The 19,547-nt window shown below is 34.7% G+C and overlaps 3 protein-coding genes across 3 annotated transcripts; 2 read left to right on the top strand and 1 right to left on the bottom strand.

Moving 5' to 3' along the window:
- The first annotated feature begins 599 nt into the window (after window positions 1–599).
- On the top strand, window positions 600–5,258 carry LOC128246469 (group XIIB secretory phospholipase A2-like protein). The gene is made up of 4 exons (XM_052964691.1): window positions 600–1,154; window positions 1,611–1,678; window positions 3,480–3,642; window positions 4,334–5,258. The coding sequence occupies exons 1-4, from the start codon at window positions 866–868 to the stop codon at window positions 4,588–4,590; spliced, it is 777 nt and encodes a 258-aa protein (XP_052820651.1). The 5' UTR covers window positions 600–865; the 3' UTR covers window positions 4,591–5,258.
- Window positions 5,259–8,663: 3,405 nt separating this feature from the next.
- Window positions 8,664–12,153, bottom strand: LOC128243264 (uncharacterized). The gene is made up of 4 exons (XM_052960919.1): window positions 12,028–12,153; window positions 11,387–11,789; window positions 10,426–10,551; window positions 8,664–9,991 (listed from the first exon to the last, which is right to left on the bottom strand). Exons 2-4 carry the CDS (start codon window positions 11,661–11,663, stop codon window positions 9,756–9,758), a joined length of 639 nt encoding a protein of 212 aa, XP_052816879.1. The 5' UTR covers window positions 11,664–11,789; window positions 12,028–12,153; the 3' UTR covers window positions 8,664–9,755.
- A 1,004-nt stretch (window positions 12,154–13,157) lies between these two features.
- On the top strand, window positions 13,158–19,468 carry LOC128213900 (TNF receptor-associated factor 6-A-like). The gene is made up of 8 exons (XM_052920018.1): window positions 13,158–13,327; window positions 14,864–14,921; window positions 15,193–15,297; window positions 16,076–16,237; window positions 16,492–16,647; window positions 17,190–17,320; window positions 17,701–17,980; window positions 19,457–19,468. Exons 1-8 carry the CDS (start codon window positions 13,158–13,160, stop codon window positions 19,466–19,468), a joined length of 1,074 nt encoding a protein of 357 aa, XP_052775978.1.
- The last annotated feature ends 79 nt before the right edge of the window (window positions 19,469–19,547 follow it).

Raw genomic sequence — 19,547 nt, 5'->3', positions numbered from 1 at the left:
CCGTTAACAAAGTTGTTAACTTTTACAAAGATCTGAGCAATCGGCCCAAGAAATGTTAAAGAAAAGATGTCTCAAATACATAATTTTCATATTTCCGTTCGAAAATTAATGTTTTATGGCTTAAACCGATACTAACGTTTAAGAAAATTGCATAAACCATCAATTTTTGAACTTAAATATAAAAATCTGTCATCTAATTTTTTGTCAGCAGTCTTATATAACTGGTTTCCATGGATTTCCGCAAAGCAAAACAAAAAATAAAAAAAAAAGTTGTCAAAACGTTCAATCTGTGAAAATGCAGCTTTAATAGACGTAAACAAAGAAAACACTCCAATGAGCCAGGAGAAAGTGTATAAGTGTGTGTATTTATTCTTTAATTGTTGTATTTCCATTGCTCTAAACAGTTTACGGACATTTTACTCATTTATCATCGATTTGGATTTGCACCTGGATCAAGATTAAACGTGGCCACAGAAGACAATATAAACATAAACAATCCCTGTTAAACCAATAGAAGTCGTATACGTAGATATATTGGAAATCTACCTCTCCTAGCAGCACTGGACCGCTCTATATGGTATTCCTTATATCATTTCAAGCGTCTATATACTCACTTCCTGGTTTGATCGCGAATGTAAACAAATGGCGAGTGACTTGAGAAATTGTGCTTTATATAAATAGTTACTACTTAATAATCGGCAGGATTTTTGTCATACCAGCATGTAGATAAAGTTAACGTTACTTTGTATATTCTACAAAACCACTGACATATTGCCAATCTATATATTTTATTATCGTAGACAATCCTTTTATTTCTGGACTTACTCCGTGTACCTGTAATTGTATTACTGTGCAATTTTTGGAAATGAAACACCATATAACTTTAACGTTGGTTCTTCAATTGGCAGTGCTTGTGTTGTGTGACTTTTTCGCCGATCTTGATAAACTTGACATTGACTCGAAACTGCAAGAGATAGATCGCGTATTGGCTGCAATAGATCGGGATGAGGATGTAGACCTGGACAAGAAGGGTAGTGGTAAAGCGGGTGGAGAGAAGAATGTGGGTGGGGAGGATTCGGATGTTGGGGACGCGCTAGATGCCCTTTCCAGTCTTCTAGGGGGCAAGGCTGAGTGCAAATTCACCTGTCCCAATGGTAAGGCGGGGGCTTAAAAAATCTTTGCACGTTTTCATGTATTTATCACACATTTATAATGTATGTATCTGTATAAAGCAAAATATGTGAGTTGATGCCAAATTAAATAAACTAAAAATCGCATTAGAGTTCCATCTGTAACATTAGATTGTTCTGGTACTAGTTTATATTTAGGGGTGTGGGGGACTTAAAATCATTTCAAGTCCGTGCCTTTCCGTCTGTGAAAGCGTATAGATTTGACATGAAATAATTATGATATTCAAATTATATAAATATCAGCTAGGAGTCTGATTTGTTATTGGTCCCAGATATCAGAGATAACCACTACATTTTCACCTGTCTTTTGTTTCATTCTTGAACTTACTCTGATTAACTTAACCATATCAAAGTCTTTCAAAACAACCTGTTAAAAGTAACGAGTAACCAATTCTGATGAAACTTTATGGAAATTTATAGGAGATGTACCTAAACCTCGACCAGGCCACCGACCTTCGTCAAATGGATGCGGCTCGTACGGAATTCAGGTCAGTTTTACTACTTTGAAATTGAACGTAGCATTAAATGAGCGAGGCCTTCCTTCGTCTCAATTAATCCAGTTCGTCTCAATCAATCAAGTGGATTTCAAATAAAGTGCAACATCTTTAAAGCTTGCTGTTTGCTTCACACGTCCACTAAACATAATGTATGCCGCCGCCGCAGCGATTTGGCGTCAACGTATGCTCAGAAGGGCGGGCTCATACCCTCAAAGCATCCATACATTGACTTTTCTTAAATCGTATTTGTATAATTAACAAAAAATAATCACAAAAACGGTGCCGTGAAAAACGAAGCTCATTGGGTTGCGCTGCTGGGCGGTACATTTTCGTTTTTTTTTGTTGTTTATGACTGATTTGCGCGCAAGTTTCGCTAAGTTGTTTTTCAAGCAGTAGTAGTTTGATATTCAAATGTGTTCTGTTGAAGGAACCTTTGCAACTTTTAAGATTATTGATGCCATATTGGAAAGCGTTATGTATTTTTTTTCATCCATTCAATAATTCTCATTTAATGATGACGTTGTATTCAATCACGGACCTCTTAAACTTCAGTTAGATCTAAGTTGGTTATTGAACACAACCAGTGCGGATAAATAACAACGATTTTCACCTACACTCACTCTACACATTGACGGGTGTCCTTGACAAATGGTACAAATCAGTCCGTGACTGCACCAAAATGCCTTTGTGATTCGAATTATACAACACGCGCTCCGCGTGGAAATTGTCAGTTTTCATTGCCTCGGCTGAAATTGCCTCAGTGGGATACGCAGAATTCTTCAATCTCAACGGGAAAAACACAAATCTATACTCCTACGCAACCTTTTTAGGCCGATTGTTTAGAACTTCAAGTTTCATCCATTCTAGGCTTATAATACAAAAACTTACGGAAAATAACAAAGCCATAATACCTCAGTTTAGTTAAGCAACCGGACATAAAAAGTTCATGGACACAAATCTGATATGCAGTATTCATTTTCATTAATATTTAAGATAACTGGGGCTCTTAAATCGTCCAAGTTTACTTTTTATTTCAACATAGGTGAAAAAAGTATATATTTTTTTAATCTTGGTGGACTCTCCCCTGCCAACACTTTAAACAAAACAATTTTCGGTTCTGAGGGAGTGGTGCAAGTCAAAATGTTATGCCCCCTTACTTAGGCCCCCTCTTATGTCTAATCCTGGGCCCGCCCTTGGTTTCAGTTGTACTTTTTTAATTTAAAGGGACTCGCTAAGGTTTTGGACCCGAAAATAGTTTTCCAGGTACATAAAAGGTGTATTAAAAATGCATCTGAAAAACACTTATTTTGCTCATTAATATCGAAATTGCAGAAAAAAAAAGAATTATAGTATAAAAAAGTAGTTTGGTTTTATTGGGTCGCCCGTAGAGTCAAGAAAAAAGTCGACGCTTTCACCACAACCAGGACTTATATAAAAGTGATGGGTATCACAACAGCAAAGCCGAAATTACGTGAACATGAGCGTTATTAACGCTAATGAAAATTGTGACCCTTCAAAAACATTCCAGCTTTTTGTATCTTAGTTTTGTCTCTCCTATATTGATTTGCCACACTTTATTTCGTCATACAAAAAAGTGCAATTTACAAAAACATGAGCGAGTCCCTTAAAATACATGTCTTGAGCAATCATAGACTAGTTTACTCTTAGTACCTTTAGTGAGCTTAAACAAATATCCGAACAGTCGGCCTAAATGTTTATTAAGCGCACTTGAAGCAACGCATGTTCACGAAGGCGAAACTGTGTGTTATATGCCGTTATACTTTTTTTACAGATTGACGTTGACGAGATACCCGGTGGGACGAAATGTTGTGACGTGCACGATAAGTGTTATGACACGTGCAACAATGACCGGGCCACGTGCGATAAAAAGTTCAAAGAGTGCCTTTACGACTCCTGCAAGGGTCTCAGAAAAACGGGGAAAATTTCCTTTAAAGGTTAGCATTGTCTGTACCGTAGATGATATCGTACTGCATATATTGTTACTAGTTTGACTGGTACCTTGGTTATTGGTATACCACTAATGTGACAGTGGTGCTCAATTGTATTACACACACGCGCACGCACGCACACACATCTATCGTCTGTCCGATATACCGTGAGCATGACATACACTGATACGTTCCTGACAAACACTGATACGTTCCTGACAAACACTGATACGTTCCTTGACCTTCTGCGACATTTTCATTGGACCCTAGTTACATGTTGCTTTGGTAAAACCCGTTCCAAAACATAGATTCATTCTCCTCGAAATGGGACTTTCTGAGCTTCTAGCATGATAATTATAGTTCACATCTGTCTGCTATATAACTGATTCCAGGGGCGGATCCAAAAATTGTCGCTAGAGGAGGCGTAACTAAGGGGTGCAACTGTTGACATACGCCCCTCCTTCAGGACCAAAATTTATATGGTTCAAAATGTTCGCATGGTGGTGGAGGTTCTCCTTAAAAAATAACAATTCAAGTCCGGAATGGTGCATTTTGAGCATTTTTTTTTACTTTTTTCTCCGATAGTGACATAAAAAGTAACCTTGGGTGATTTTTTGGGGTTCGCCGGCAGCACCTCCTTCTGATTCCGCTAGTGGATTCAGATCTTTAACTTTTTGTAATGAGTTTTTCGTTTCAGACTGCAAGGCAGCGTCTGACATTATGTACAGTGGCGCGAACACGTTCGGATGCGGTTCATACCGCGAGGCCCAGCAGAAGGCTTGCACGTGCCAGCCACGTGACAACAGGTCTGCACAGAATACGGCAAACAAGCAGACGACAGCTAAGAAATCGAAAGATAGTGCGAGCGTCAAATCAAAGATTGAGAAAGATACCAAAAAGTCTGCGACAAAAAGACAACCTACTCGAAAGGAAAAATTAAAAGATGAATTATGAAATGTGTTCGCAGGTGACCAATCAAACATTAATGAATAGTAGTTTGATATGGAAATAACACGTGTAACCATTTCCCGTGCATCGTCGGAAACCTATGGCGGCGATCCCTTCCGTTACGCTTAGCACGTACTGTGGGTATCCGACGATATTTGCTGTGATAAATATCCGCTTATCTAGTACATACTTTAGTAATATATAAATGTGGATCGTCTTTCTTTATCTTCCTTAAATACATGTATTTTCACTCCACAAGTGTTTTCCTTGTTCATACATGTACTTTCTCTTTAATACGAGGACTCGGACTTGAAATACTTGCATACAAGAACGGCGATTATTTAAAGTTTAGTTGTTCAGTGTTGTATTCTACATAACCGTACAAATACGTGTTGTGTTCAGTTTTGTTTTTTAAGCTTGTTGGTACCCGTTCATTGGGATGCACGATGGAATGAATTTAAACGAAAGTCTATAGCCATTATGTACAACTGAACTTGCAGGCTTGTGGGGCTTGCGGGTTGGGGTGATTCACTTGATCTTTTTTGTGAAAGTATCATTGTTTGTACATAATTATATTATATTGTTATTATATATAAATGTATATATATTGGTTAGGGTGCTTCTCTTGTTATATGTGTGATATTAAAGTATTATTAAACATATATATATACATGTGTGTGTGTTCTATTTGGTTTTTCTGTGCAAACTGCACCATCCCTGGATTAACGAAATGTTACACTAACAAACAAATCTCACAAAAAACAAATGGTTTGAGCTACAAGTAATGTTGTTACAACTTGTAGCCCACCCCATTTGTTCATTTTGTGTCATTTGTTTGTAAGTGTATGTATAATTAGTATTTCATGATGTTAACACAAGAGAACAATAAAATATTATTAAACTAACAAAATGTTAATACAAGACTCACTCATATTTTATGGCGTCCAGTGATTTTTTTTTTGAATTATTTTTACAGCCTGCATGTGCCTTGCAAATTGGGAAAAATAGTCGACTTTGGGAAAAATACAAAATCAGGCCAAAATAGCTAATATAATGGCAAATATACATTTCTTTACTTTTTATGCATACATTATGCTGTGAAAGAGTAAGTCTTGTCAATATTTTGTTTATATTTCAAGAAATTCATTGCTTTTTTATTCTTAAATGTGATCTGCGTTTATCAAATTGGGAAAAAAATATAAAATTTTGGGAAAAGTGGACAGTTTTTCGCAAGGGGAAACAGCCTTTAGAAGGCAGTAAATTGCACCAAAAAATTACAGGCGTCAGATATAGAACATTTTGTGTTCAATGTGATAATAAACTAAAACAAGAGTCACAGTCACCTTTGTCACTGCAGAGTTATAACCCTTGAATTGGCAAAAGCTATATTTACAGAGCCCGCTCCCTAAATTTGGTTAAACGTACAACCACTTATCACCAAACTTGGAGCCCGAAATTTGAGATGAGTGTATTTTTTTGACGTTTAACGCTATTTTACCACATAAAACATGTCTATTTCCATGTTTTTCACAAAAAGAACACCAGATTCTCAGTGTTTTTGGGGCCATTCCAAAATGCGCTAAATACAATTACAATTCTGTTTTTTAAAAAAATCTAGAGAAAATCTAGTGAAACTCTAGAATATAAAAAAATCTAGAGAAAATCTAGTGAAACTCAAGAATATAAAAAAAATCTAGAGAAAATCTAGTGAAACTCCAGAATAAAAAAAAATCTAGTGAAACTCTAGAATATAAAAAAAATCTAGAGAAAATCTAGAGAAACTCTAGAATATAAAAAAATCTAGAGAAAATCTAGTGAAACTCTAGAATATAAAAAAAAATCTAGAGAAAATCTAGTGAAACTCTAGACTCAACACAGACTAAATGGGGAATGGCAAAATTTCTTAAACACTATTTTAAATCCATTATGAAATAAAGCTTAATGATACCTTGACCTATTATGCTAACGTTATTTTAAGGAATTTGGGCATGGTCTTTTAACACTATACATGAGCATTACCAGTTACTGCTTAAATTGCAATAAACTAGCTACACATTACAAGAACAGTCATTTCATAAACATAATCATTTTATTTGTTCTCAAATACATGTACAATGTATACGAAATATAACAAACGAGGAGGACAATAATAAAACAGCAATAAATCTGCATTTGATGTTGCAAAAGAGAGATAAATAATATATCAAACAATTTCAGAATCAACATTGACTTAAAAATATTCAAAACACACAGGCTAATGTTTTTAAGAAATTACATATTCACAATTATAAAATAAATCATTACCCTTACACATATAAATGCAGAAATCATTTCATTACTTACCAGTTTTTTATAAGAAGAGACAATATACTTATATAATGGACAGATAATATCAGAAGGTACATGTGACGCAGTGTTATATAATAGTCGTATAGTACATAAATAATTACAATACAGATAGAACACTCAGAAATCAAAAAAGGACAAACTACACTTGAATCAACATTCATGTCAGCACTTCTAGAACTAATGCTGGAAGCGCATTCTGAGTGAAAGAAAAAGCATAAAACAGGTCAAAAACAACCAGGGAATTATTACTTTATGCATTTTCCAACTTTTCGGTGAAATATCATGTTATTTTTACTGCCATTATTTTTGCTTTTGATTGGTTAATAAAGGCTGTGTATCATTCATTGTGTCAGGTTGAACATTTCTGAAATGATGTCACCAATATGACATCATGAAATTATTTTTATCACAAGACTTTCACCGCAGTGAAATTATAAATTTTTGCATGCACATGTACATTGTATAGTAGTTATATCTGGGCACTTAAATTGCACATACATGTATTAAACAAAAATAAAAATAGAATCATACAATAGATCAAGCTATTTAAAGCAATAACAATAAATTAAGCAACAAACAACTTAAATGTTATACAGTCAAACCTCGTTGGCTCAAACTCCCAGGAACTGGCGAAAATACCTCGAGCCTCGAAAAAATTCAAGCCAAGCGGGAATGCTTACCTTCAGTTTTAAAACACCGGTCCGTTACATCCAGTTCGAGCCAACAAGGAAATCAAGCCAGCAGGGTTCGACTGTACTCACAAAAACAACACACACCAAAATAACGAATAAGAAAGCTAATAATATATTAGCTCTCAGGCATTTTCTCAATCCTTACCATACTATATGAATAAAAATAGGGTTTTAGCTAGGTTTTAAAAGGGCACCTGCTGCAGAAGAGATACGTTAAGGGTCAAATGGGAACCAAGCATTGGGCTGAATAGAATTTGAACATTATGAATTTGAAGAAAATGTGAGGAATTATGTTTTATTGAAGTAATATTAGGTTTATAACTTTATACTGCCAAACATTGTATGTATTTATAATCGTAAGTTATAATCAGAACAAAAGAAATATTTGATTATCTTAAGCATTTAATTCTATGAAGACAGGAGAATGCATATGATGGTATTCATAAAGGCAAAAGGGTGCTACCAAAAAAAGACACCCTTCCATAACTCTCTAGCTAGAAACCCATGTATACTACATGTATGTGTTGTTTCAATGCTCAGGGATGACAACAAACCGAATATCCAAATCGTGAAAATTTACGAGTAGGAGGAGTTGAAAACTTAAAATAGGTTTAGACCCCTATGGGAATTGATGATTAATGACTATATCATACTTTTATTTCCAGGGCACCAGCTCTTTAAGTTTGATATGTTATGTATGTTTGTTATTTATGATGGAAAATAGCTCATTGGGCTAATATTTCTTGTTAACACATACCCGACTTCTGATAAAAATTCTTGTTTTGTTTTCTAAGCCATTTATAGGGAAGTACTTTCAACATACTTTGTTATGTCAAGCAAACAAACAAATGTATGATGGTCTAAAATAGAATGCTCTTAATCCTGATTTCACAATTCATCCTGAATTTGATCAGCCCTGACATATTTCCATGATATAAATTAGGCTTAAACTAACCTAATATAGTAACTTCCTTCCTGCAAAATAATACAGACTATTACAAGCTTGTAAACTTTACAAAGAACAAGAGCGATGTGAAGCAAATTCCAACATTTATTTGTTGTTCTGTCCTCAGTCATAAAAGGGGTGTAACTCAACACTTTTTAAAGTCAGAGTTTTGGGCCTTGGTGTACATGTGTGTGTATTGTCTTCAGAAACATTTGTACCCAGTTTCATTTGAATATCTTGAACTATTTGAGTAATTGTCAAAGTTCAAGTATTTGCACAACATTTCACAATGTTGACGGTGACACCAGGTCTGTCACAAAACGTTTGACATGCTTTCCTAATAAATAATAAAGCTATTTGGCGTTACAACAATAAATTAAATTTTACACAATTACAAAAAAGACACACCAATACCACGACATGCTTTACACAATGTAACACAGACATTGCTTGTATACAAGTAAAATAACACACCAATACAGCGACTTGCTTACACAACCTAACACAGACATGGCTTTTTTACAAGTTAAAACACATATCTGAACTGGCACAGTGAATAATCAATATCACATGAATCACAACGCTGAGAACAGCACTATAATATTCAAGTCCAATAACCGATATACCTTTATGCATAATTCAAGCTGCATATGGTGATGACTTAAGAATTGTGTTTCAGCAAAGTTTTCCTTTTATCGGATACATAAAAAGATTAAAGCTATTACTACGACCTCAAAGTTTGTGAGAACATTCATCACACTACACTTTAACATTATTTTAAACATATACTCCACATTAATGACTTACTCAAATCACCTTTTCAAAGCATTTTGGCATAGGGGTAGATTAGCAATCATTTTATTTGTTTCAATTATCTTAATACATAAGAAGCAAACACCAATGCGCATCGGATTTGAGTAAAAAAGGCGCTTAGCTCATCCTTTTTTAAAGTCATGAATTATGGCCCTTTAAGTTTCCTTTAAATAGTTTCTTTGAAAAACACACCAGCTAATATTCATAAAAACATTAATAAAAATGCATTACAAGTTCTCAAAATCAAAAGTATTTTTCTTTAAACAAACGGTGAACAAATTAATTTCAGAATTACAACTTTAAATCTCATAAAACACACAAAAATAATCAGAAACATAATCAAAAAATCAATAAAAGAATCCTACGCTGACTCATACAGGGTCGCCATATTCTGGCAATGGTGCTGCAGCTATGGAATATTTTGGTGGACTGATCATCACAGGATGGACAAGCCTCTGTGACCCCTCATTGACCTCTATACTGCCCGCAAAGTGACCATCATCCAAAGTGGGGGCCTGATGTAACGGGAAGATGACCATCTCATATGCCGGAGGCGGGTCTTGGTATACAGGCCCATTAAGCTGGTCTTGTGATGGAGTGTAGATGACTGTAACATTAAATATTTCATAAGAATGATTGAAAAATCAACAAAATCAAATAAACAAGTTATCTTTTCTAAGCTTTTATGTCTAAATGTTTCTGCATAACGCATCAGAAAAATAATTAGCAATACTAATAAATTCACTGCTAAGTTTCTCAAATCAGTCTTCCAGGGTGTACCTAGGCATACTCCAGAACACAAAGGCATACAAATCAAATTTGGTTCCACAAAATGGCAAATGCTTAAATCTTCAGATCAAGAATATATAAAAGAAAGCTTGTTATTGGTTAAAGTTTGTCATAATTGGACTGAATGTAAGCATTAAGATTGCTTGAAAATGAATAATTTATGTCTGTATTCTTTAAAAAAGACCTAAGGCTCCCCTCCCGTTCCCACCCCTCACTAATCTTGTCAATGAATGAAAACAAGTATCATCTTACTGGAACAGGTATGAAGACAGGCCTCTGGTCTGTGCTGTGTGGCGCCGTCATCTGCAGTCCGCAGTTTTCGTGTCAGTAACATACGGCCCAGTATTGCTGTTCCAACCAGAATAATCATGCCACATACTGAAATCATGGAGAAACCGATATTTGAAGGCTATTCAAGAAACACAAAACATAATCAATATGAAAAATAACATATAATCTTATTAATGTGTTGGATGAAAATGTTTATTTTATTATAATTAATTCTAATATTTAATAATGCACCAGTCTATTATAACCACGGCCCCCCCAGGTCCGGGGAGTAGCGGGGACTTTCGGTCCAGCAAAGCTGGATAAAATCCCCTCCCTGTGGGAGAGAACTATTGGTAAAATCCTCGCTATATGCCCCCGCACCCCAAGGACCCTAGGTAAGACCCATTCCCTACTATTTTTGGCCCGAAGACAAACTACCGCATTCACCCAGCACTTTACCTGGAAGGTAAAAACACGGCCCATTTCCCCGGCTATCCCCGGTATACCCAGGGACCTGGGGGGCCGTGGTTACAATTGAATGGTGCATAAGACCACTAATGTTCACTTTATTAACATTGTTTTCCTTATAGGCCCAGGTCAAAAATCTGAAAGCTAATCAAGTACAATGCCCAAAATGGGGGGGATCCAGCAGGCATTGTGCTTTAAATCCTGATGTGTCCTGATTATGCACATCGGAAAAAATGTTGCAGATGGTCTTGCTGTGTGGAATAAGCTTAAGTAAACGTTAAGCTTCTTGATGGCAGCACGCAGTTTGAATTGAATTGCGATGCCATTTAAACTAGAAACAGAAGTCCTTGTTGCTAAGCAACGGTATGGTACAGAATTTTGAAAATATTGTTGTCATCACTATAAAAAAAATCCACAGCAAAAAAAAACATGGTCGGTCAGGTAACTGGAAACGTGACTATTATTTTTAACTTACCCATTCCAAGAACACACAGCATCACAGTTATAGAAGTATTTCCCTTAATCGCATTGCCAATGAAGACACTTCCGAGAATCAACATTATCATCCCGAGACAGGCAGCGCAAACAAAACCTATTAACATTTGATTCCATAGTCTACGTCCCCCAGGCACACTGTACTTGAAGGTAGGGTCTGGTCGGCCCCTTTGTGCCGTCTCACGACAAGAGTGGATGTGACTTGTATGGGGTCTCTCTGATTGGGAAATAGTCTCCATGGCGGGCAGGAAAATCATGGAACCCTGAGTATTGTTCACAGCAAATCACACAGTGAAATTCTCATACAAATTTCATTATATGTGTACACAGCTTGGGCCAATAGTTTATTAATCCCAGTACACACATACAGTCTCCTGGTTGTCCTGCAAATCGATAGACCAAAACCAATTTAAATAAGAATAAACATTAAATTCAAAAACATCCATTAACTCAAATCACATATTACAGACTTAGTTACAAACAATGTGACATAATCGATTCGGACAATGTATCCGAAACACTACTATACTATGGATTTTAAAATCAATTTTGTAGAATTTTCAAGAGCAAAGTCTTTAAAACCAATACCAAAATGTTACCAGTTAGGTTATTTTCCCTTACTAGATTAGTTCTTTTGCATTTCGTCCACTGTATGATGAGTTTTTCGCAGTAATAACAGAATTACTTTGGACTGTTTTGACATTTGGCGGGGGTCATCTTGACGGGTATATGAATATTCAGCCTTTTCCACTATAAATCGGAATATTTCAGAATGAAAGCGCAACAGTCTGTGCATAATGTGGAACGGTTTCGCGGCAAATTTGACAGGTTGTGCACGAGAGGTAATTAGAAATTAAGCTAGAAGTTTGGCATTGCATGTTGTTGTTTTTAGAAAAATGGTGCTGTTATCGCGTCTTAGAAGACTGCATTAGTTAATGCGGTGGTATGCAGAAATGAATTTTTTACGGTAAGCATTTTTTTTACCAAAGATTTCAAAAACATGAGCCAGGCTCTTTAAGGTTTTAGTCATTAAGATTTTACACTATATGTTGACTTAGATTACACCCTATTTTCACCTGGCATGGAATCTAATAATAACACATCATGTTAAGTTGTAAAACGATGGTTATTACTAAAGACCAATATGTGATTTCATTGGCTGAAAATCATGCTAAGGCCGATGATATACAAATGTATCATAAAATCTAATCTATGTACAATTTTAATGTAATTAGCTATTAATTGTCCCAGTTCTTAATGTTCTGTTGTTTGTCACACCTATTGGCATGTAACACCTAACAAGCTAAGTAGTGAGAGAATTTATTAAACATAAGTCTCACTTGCCATTTCCTGTAATTGTAATACCCATTAAATTTTTCCTTTTGGTGACATTAATGACTTCATATTAGCAAGTATTACCTCACTATTAATTGAATATAATGATATTTTTTAACTGAATTCAGGAGAATACTTAAGCAACTCGGGTTTGGACGAAATAGTTCAGAGAGAATAATCTAGCATGGAGAATTGTGACACAAATAATGGTGACTACATGTGTTTCAAAAAGGATAACTTCTCCCTCTGCTCAAAATAGGGAGACCATTATGACAGTTATCCTTCTCAAGCCTCTTTGGGTATATACTAATTAACTCGCAATTTTGCTCTTTTTGGGAGACTGACAATTAATTGATTATTAATTTACCGGTAAGCGTTTGTTTTCAGGGTAGTAGATTATAGCCACTGAGTTTATGATGGCCAGCTCTCAGTCTGACACGGATGGTGTACTAGGTTACGCAGCAATATTTGATGGGGAAGCAGACAGGAAGTATCTATGTCCAATATGCCTCGTCGTGATGCGGGATGCCGTGCAGACATCTTGTGGTCATCGATTCTGCAGGGTTTGCATCCTTAAAGTTGCTGGGTAAGTTCGAGTTCCATCATGGCCAATTCTTTACAAGATCAACCACATGGACTTTTAAAATGTCAATAAAACTATTAAGAATCACTGTGAGTGAGAGAGTTGCAAAGAAGGAATAACAGCTACTTAAAATCACTGGTTAAATTATAATGGATATCATTTATTTTGAAATCAACCAAGTGGACAAATTGGAATGCATTTTGACAATAATCTTGAATTTCACTGTATGTGAATTACAGTCTTACAGCGTGAAATCAGAATTTAAATCGGAACCAAAAGATTCTCATGGACATTTCCCTCCTAAATAACAATTTTCCTTCCAATTAATACGTACATGCAACAATTTGAAAATGAGCTTTCTTTCTGACTTTGAAATATTGTCAAAATCATCAATCTTATTACATTATGACATTTCATAGTTATTTTAAGTAACCCTTAGAAGTTCTTAGTAGCTCTCAGTGGTTGTTAGTAGAGCTAATGTTCTTATTAGTTTTAAGTGGCTTTCAGTAGCTCTTAGTAGTTCTGAATGGCCTTAAGTAGCTCTTAGCAGTTCTTAGTAGCTTAAAGTGGCTTATAGTTGTTAAAATTAGCTATAAATATAAGTACCATTTTGTAGTTATTAGTAGCTTGAGTAGCTCTTTGTAGCTGACAGTAGTTTTTAGTAGTTTTAAGTAGTTCTTAGTAGCTCTTTGTAGTTCTTAGGATCTAAGTGGCTTTAAGTAGCTCTTAGTTAAGTTCTACGAACCTCTAAGTAGTTATTGAGTAAGTAGCTTTAAATGGCTTTCGGTTATTCTGTGTAGCTCTTTGTAATTCTTAGTTGCTCTTAGGGACTTTCAGTAGCTCTTGGTAGTTCTTTGTAACTTTAGATGGCTTTCAGTAGCTCTTAGTAGTTCTTAGTACCTTTTTGTAGTTTTAAGTATGCTCTTAAAAGTTCTTAGCTTCCTCTCTGACTTTTAAATATAGTCAAAATCATTTATTTTATTACATTATAACATTTCATAGTGCTTTAAATAATCTCTTAGTAGATTTTAGTATCTTTTAGCAGTTCTTACATATGTAGTAGCTTTTAGTGGCTTTGAGTTGCTCTTGGTAGTTCTTAGTGGATTTCAGTATTTCTGAGTAGCTTTAAGTGCCTCTTTGTAGTTCTTTTAGTGTCTTTTAAGTAGCTCTTAGTAGCGATCTAAAAGTAGTTCTTATGAAGTAGCTCCTAGTGGCTTTAAGTGGTTCTTAGTAGCTTTTAGTAGTGTTTGTTAGCTCTGTAAAAATGTTACAGAAAATGCTTTGTAGCTTAGTTATTTTCAAACCTGCTACTCAGCTTTTTCTTTAACATTTTCATTTAATTGTAATTTACAATAAAGCTCTCAGAATATTTCCATTTTGTAACATTAAAAGTTTGAACCAAGTATTTAATTTCTTGAGATTTTTTAAATGTCTAACCTTTTAAAACGTTGACAAAGTCCATAAATCCTTTAAATAGTGCATGATAATATTGTCAAAATACAAATAAAATCTATGTATTACTATGATGATTTTTTGTAGTGGCAATCCCCTCTGCAAATGTCCAGTTGACAACACCTACTTTGACTTTGATGATGAGGTAGGTAAAAAAACTTGTTCAACTACCAGTATGTATATTTACGTGTCTTTAGAAAAAAGGTCTGCAAACTATCCATGTAAAAGTTTTATACAAAATTAAAAACATTGTTCTCAGTCTTACTGAAGATAAGCTATAAAAAAAATTTCAATTTGAATTGTCTGATTTTTCATAAACCCCTATAATTATTGATTTATGTATAATTTACCTTTTCTACATTTCGGCATAGTTTTGAATTCCTTAAATGTTTTACCGTACCTCTATCTTTGAACAGATGTTTCCTGACATTGCCATACAACGAGAGATTTTGTCGTTGCCGGTCAAGTGTAACCAGGTGGCTGAAGGATGCCCCTGGGTAGGGGAATTGAGAAATCTCGAGGTTTGTCAATAACAAAGCAGTGTAAAAAAAATGGACAAGCCATGGCATCGACTCACAGTTGCATATGTTGATGGACACATGCATTAAATGAAATAAACTTATTCAACTTTGTTCCAATTTCGATTAAACTTTACAGATATATACTGCAGCATTGGAAGGTGTGTCGCACATAGCATTTATGCTCACACATCAAAGATCAAGGTCACATATAAAGGTCAATTGAGCCCTAGATCTTTTATAGTACATGTGATAATTTGTGTCTCAGCTGTTACTTGGTCATTTTCAATCAAAATTGAATATGAAGGTGTCTTGCACGTAGCGTTATTGCTGTCAATGCAATGGTCAAGGTCAGTAGAGCCTGATATGGATTTCATAGAAATAAGTTGTGTCGTTGTTGAAACTCTGTCACTTTTAATCAGATGTTGATCAAACTTACAGAATTGTAGAGCAGCATTGGAATTTGGTGTGTGCAAATCTTGCTCTTATTTTAAAAGGCTAAGGTCACACTTAGTGGTCAAAAAAAGTGTTGTCATGTAATTAATGTGTCTCATCTGTAACTAAATCACAGAATATGACTTTGTCCATATATTTGATATACTTACATAAATGAAAAAGTCCATGATGTTTTTGTCAGTAACACTCCTCTATTCCTATTACCTTCATATTATACAGGGTTATCACTCCAAATAGGTCAATTTTAGGGCATTTGTCACATTTCTGTGACATCTGTTGTTCTGTGGATGCTTATAGAATTGATGCATTTAATAATTAATTTCAGACCCACCTTGAAGGTTGTGACTACATTGAGATAGAGTGTGAGTTTGGCTGTTCCCGAGGACGCTTGCTGCGGAGGGACGTAGATCTGCACAAGGAGACGTGCGACAAGCGTCCCACCATATGTACACATTGCAGTGATCAGATGCCATACAGTGAAATCACAGTAGGTGATATTTCATTTGTAAATGACTGACAATGTCATTTGCCTTTTACTTTAGGACTGAAGATTGTTTTACTTAAGATGTCATAAAAATAAATTGGGATATTTTCATTGACTTTTGGCCACTGGAAATAAACTTTTATCCAAAGTTGACCTTATAGTGCACATTCAATTGAGTAGATTTCATCATGCTTAATTTATTAGTTCAATGCAATTTCAAATTCATACATGATCTAAATAAGTTAACTTATTTGTAGCGTCACCAGTTATTGGAGTGTGACAAGCTGCCATTGAATTGTACGCAGTGCGGTCGAGCGGGGATCATGCGGGGTCGTATACAGTGTCACCTTGACAACGACTGCGCTCATGCCATTGTTAATTGTCAGTTCTGGAAGTATGGCTGCAAGGTCAAGGTAGGTGAAGAATTTTAAGGTAGCAAACTCCTAATTTCCAACTTTAACTCTATAAATACAAGTGGTTTTGAAGGATTTGTGGTATAGGACTCCAAAAGGCAAGTTCAAATGTTGTTTAAGAATACAAGTATTTGCCTGCTTTTAAGAAGTCAGGCTCCTTAGAAGAGGACAAATGTTAATCGCTAGTTATCTTAGGTTTTAAAGGTAGCAGAGTCCTTATGGACAACTTAGAAAACACCATAAAATTAAAATTGTCCACACTTTGAGAGAAGAAGTTTATTTGGATATTCCCAAGATTTTCCAGTCTGATGTAATGATATAGCCATTTTTTGTAAGCAAAGATGCTGCATATATTTGTTTTATAATTTTAAAAGCATGATATTATATAAATGTGCCACATAAATAGTTTATTATCACCATTAATTTATAGAGAGTAATTATATAAATACTGAAAAAACAAACAATTACCAATACTTGACAGAAGTACTGGAATAACATTCAAACATGTTAACAAATTTCTATTTGAAGTCTTTTCTCCACAGGAGAAACGAATGAACATATTTGAACATGACACACAGTCGGCCAGTAGGCATATCAAACTCCTGGAAAAGCATGTAAGCATGCAAGACCAAACTATCGAGGACCTGAAGAACCGTATGAAGTCCATCTGCAGGTAATGATATTATAGAAGCTTAATTTTGCTGAGTAAAATGGATAAAACAGTTTTCAATGCGATGCTTCGATCAACAATTTTTAGTTTTATTAATGAAATTATCAAGCATTGTTGCTATATTTTTACCAACAGGCGCCCTTGCTCTAATAAATGCAGAAGGTCTTTTCCCAGGTATTTTCCCAGATTATAGGCGGGTTAAAAACCTATTTAAATTGAGTGTATTACACTGTAAAACAACGTATAATTGGAAAAAAATTCTTAGTGCAGCTCCCTCCAATAGGATAACTATGGTAATTTATTTGGATTGGATTCTGTAGCTCAATTGTCTGAATCTGCATATTTAATAACACTTATTTAGCCTACAATGTTTATCTTTACAGAACCGCTATCGATACAAATTTTGAGATGTCACTCAAAATATCAAAGCTACAGGATTGCTGCTATATGGGTCGATTGCAGTGGAAAATCGAGGTTGTACCTGGGGAAAACAAGTATCGAAGTCCTTCATTTTATACCGGTTACCCTGGATACAAGCTTCACCTGTCTTTGGAAAAGAAGGGTCACATTGAACAAGATCAGGCCTATGCATCGCTGTTCGTAATTCTTGAATCAGGGCAGTTTGATAATGATCTGTTTTTCCCGCTTAATGCGGTTTGCAAGGTAAAAGTGCTGAGCGAATTTGTCGAGCCTGTCGAAACCGTGATTCATTGTGAAAACATCCCCAGGAGCTATTATGAACGAGAGATCTCTAACTGCCAGCGAGGACGCCTTAGGTTTATGCACACTAATAAACTATTCAGTGCCGACTATTGTACCAATGATTGTATTTACATGGACATTAAAATGAAAATGTGATTTAAGACACTGTTTATATAGAAAGGAGAAACATTATCTCAGTGCCCTGCAGCCATTATTCAGATCAAGGGTTAATTAGTTAAGGTAATAGTTTTATACTAGGATTTTGTTGCTAAGCTACACATTGTATATTAGACATTTCGGCTCAATCTTATCAACAGACTTATCGAACAACCATTTTTTCGAAATTAATAATCCTAAATAGTAATGATATACATTTTGAAACAATTTTGAGAATGGATTCTTAAAGCTTATTCAAATTTGTACTGGTTTGTATACTATCGTTAAACAAGAGCAAAAAATCTTAACCTAAGACAACATTTTGTCTGTTTGTTAGATTAACCCATGCAACTGTGTGAGATTGGATTTCAGTGTACATATTCATATTTTCAATTTTTAAAGTTGTTTAATCAGTTTCTAGTTTTGTCTTTTTCTTGACCAATCCACAATAAATATACAATCCTAATTAAATGTTTACGCTACTGGGCTTGACCCTGTTGTTACAATAGTTTAATTAAAACACTTTTTTTGACGTTTCACAAAATTTAGCCCAATGTTACGTTTAGAAAAATTCATACTACTTTTACAAAAAAATTGCATGTTTTGCTAAATTTAGCCAAACTTAATGAATTATTTTCAATTGTTTTTTATAATTATATTTTTTTCAAAATATATGTATTGCTCAGTTGTGTAGTGAGAAGCCATCACAATACATGTTTATTTTGTATACTTCCCAATGTACTTCATGTATATATATATTCTGCTATTGTTGACATCAGTTGCAAGTGAAGTATTCAGTGCTTGCTTGTTCGATATTGCAACAGTTTATTTTACTCTATGTACAAACTAATTTTGTGTTATCATATGTATAGTGTAAGATGAGAGAATACAGCTTATAGATTGACTGACTTACTATAACATGTGAAATTGTAGCATTAATATGCATGTCCCTGTTATAATTTTGATGTTATTATAGGGTACATAGTAATACATTAGACAATATATGTGTATAGATTTTGTATTACAAGTTTGTTTATATTTTATGATAGCAATAACTAAATGTCTTTCAGTAATTTCTATGTTCATTTTTCACATGTATATATATTTGAGTTTTTCAATTTTTTCAGCTAATGTGATCATTATAATTTCAACTTTTGAAATAAAAATTTTCACTTTTTGTTTGCTTGTTTATAGCAATGTTTAAAATTATTTTGCTAAATCTTCCTTCAAATAAGTGTAGTCCTTCCTGACCTGCATTAATGTCTTCCTTTGTACCTATAGGATCCAACATGATCAAATAATTGATGCAACAAGTTGAGGAAAAGAGTTTTTTGATGAACGAGTCTCATTTATTTTGTATTTATTGGTAACT

The sequence above is a fragment of the Mya arenaria genome, chromosome 2, assembly GCF_026914265.1.
Source record: "Mya arenaria isolate MELC-2E11 chromosome 2, ASM2691426v1".
Taxonomy (NCBI): Eukaryota; Metazoa; Mollusca; class Bivalvia; order Myida; family Myidae; genus Mya; species Mya arenaria.
The sequence above is the reverse complement of the archived record's forward strand: the minus strand, read 5'-3'. Positions and strand labels throughout refer to the sequence as shown.

What these genes read in the sequence shown, in the direction of transcription:
- LOC128246469 (XM_052964691.1), top strand. Translation starts at nt 866, where the DNA reads ATGAAACACCATATAACTTTAACGTTGGTTCTTCAATTGGCAGTGCTT. An exon ending in GCGGCTCGTACGGAATTCAG is followed by an intron (nt 1,679 to 3,479) that starts GTCAGTTTTACT and finishes CTTTTTTTACAG; the next exon opens with ATTGACGTTGACGAGATACC. An exon ending in GGGGAAAATTTCCTTTAAAG is followed by an intron (nt 3,643 to 4,333) that starts GTTAGCATTGTC and finishes TTTTCGTTTCAG; the next exon opens with ACTGCAAGGCAGCGTCTGAC.
- LOC128213900 (XM_052920018.1), top strand. Translation starts at nt 13,158, where the DNA reads ATGGCCAGCTCTCAGTCTGACACGGATGGTGTACTAGGTTACGCAGCA. An exon ending in TGCATCCTTAAAGTTGCTGG is followed by an intron (nt 13,328 to 14,863) that starts GTAAGTTCGAGT and finishes GATTTTTTGTAG; the next exon opens with TGGCAATCCCCTCTGCAAAT. An exon ending in GGGAATTGAGAAATCTCGAG is followed by an intron (nt 15,298 to 16,075) that starts GTTTGTCAATAA and finishes AATTAATTTCAG; the next exon opens with ACCCACCTTGAAGGTTGTGA.
- LOC128243264 (XM_052960919.1), bottom strand. Translation starts at nt 11,663, where the DNA reads ATGATTTTCCTGCCCGCCATGGAGACTATTTCCCAATCAGAGAGACCC. An exon ending in GCTGTGTGTTCTTGGAATGG is followed by an intron (nt 10,552 to 11,386) that starts GTAAGTTAAAAA and finishes CCATGATTTCAG; the next exon opens with TATGTGGCATGATTATTCTG. An exon ending in CTGTCTTCATACCTGTTCCA is followed by an intron (nt 9,992 to 10,425) that starts GTAAGATGATAC and finishes TTAATGTTACAG; the next exon opens with TCATCTACACTCCATCACAA.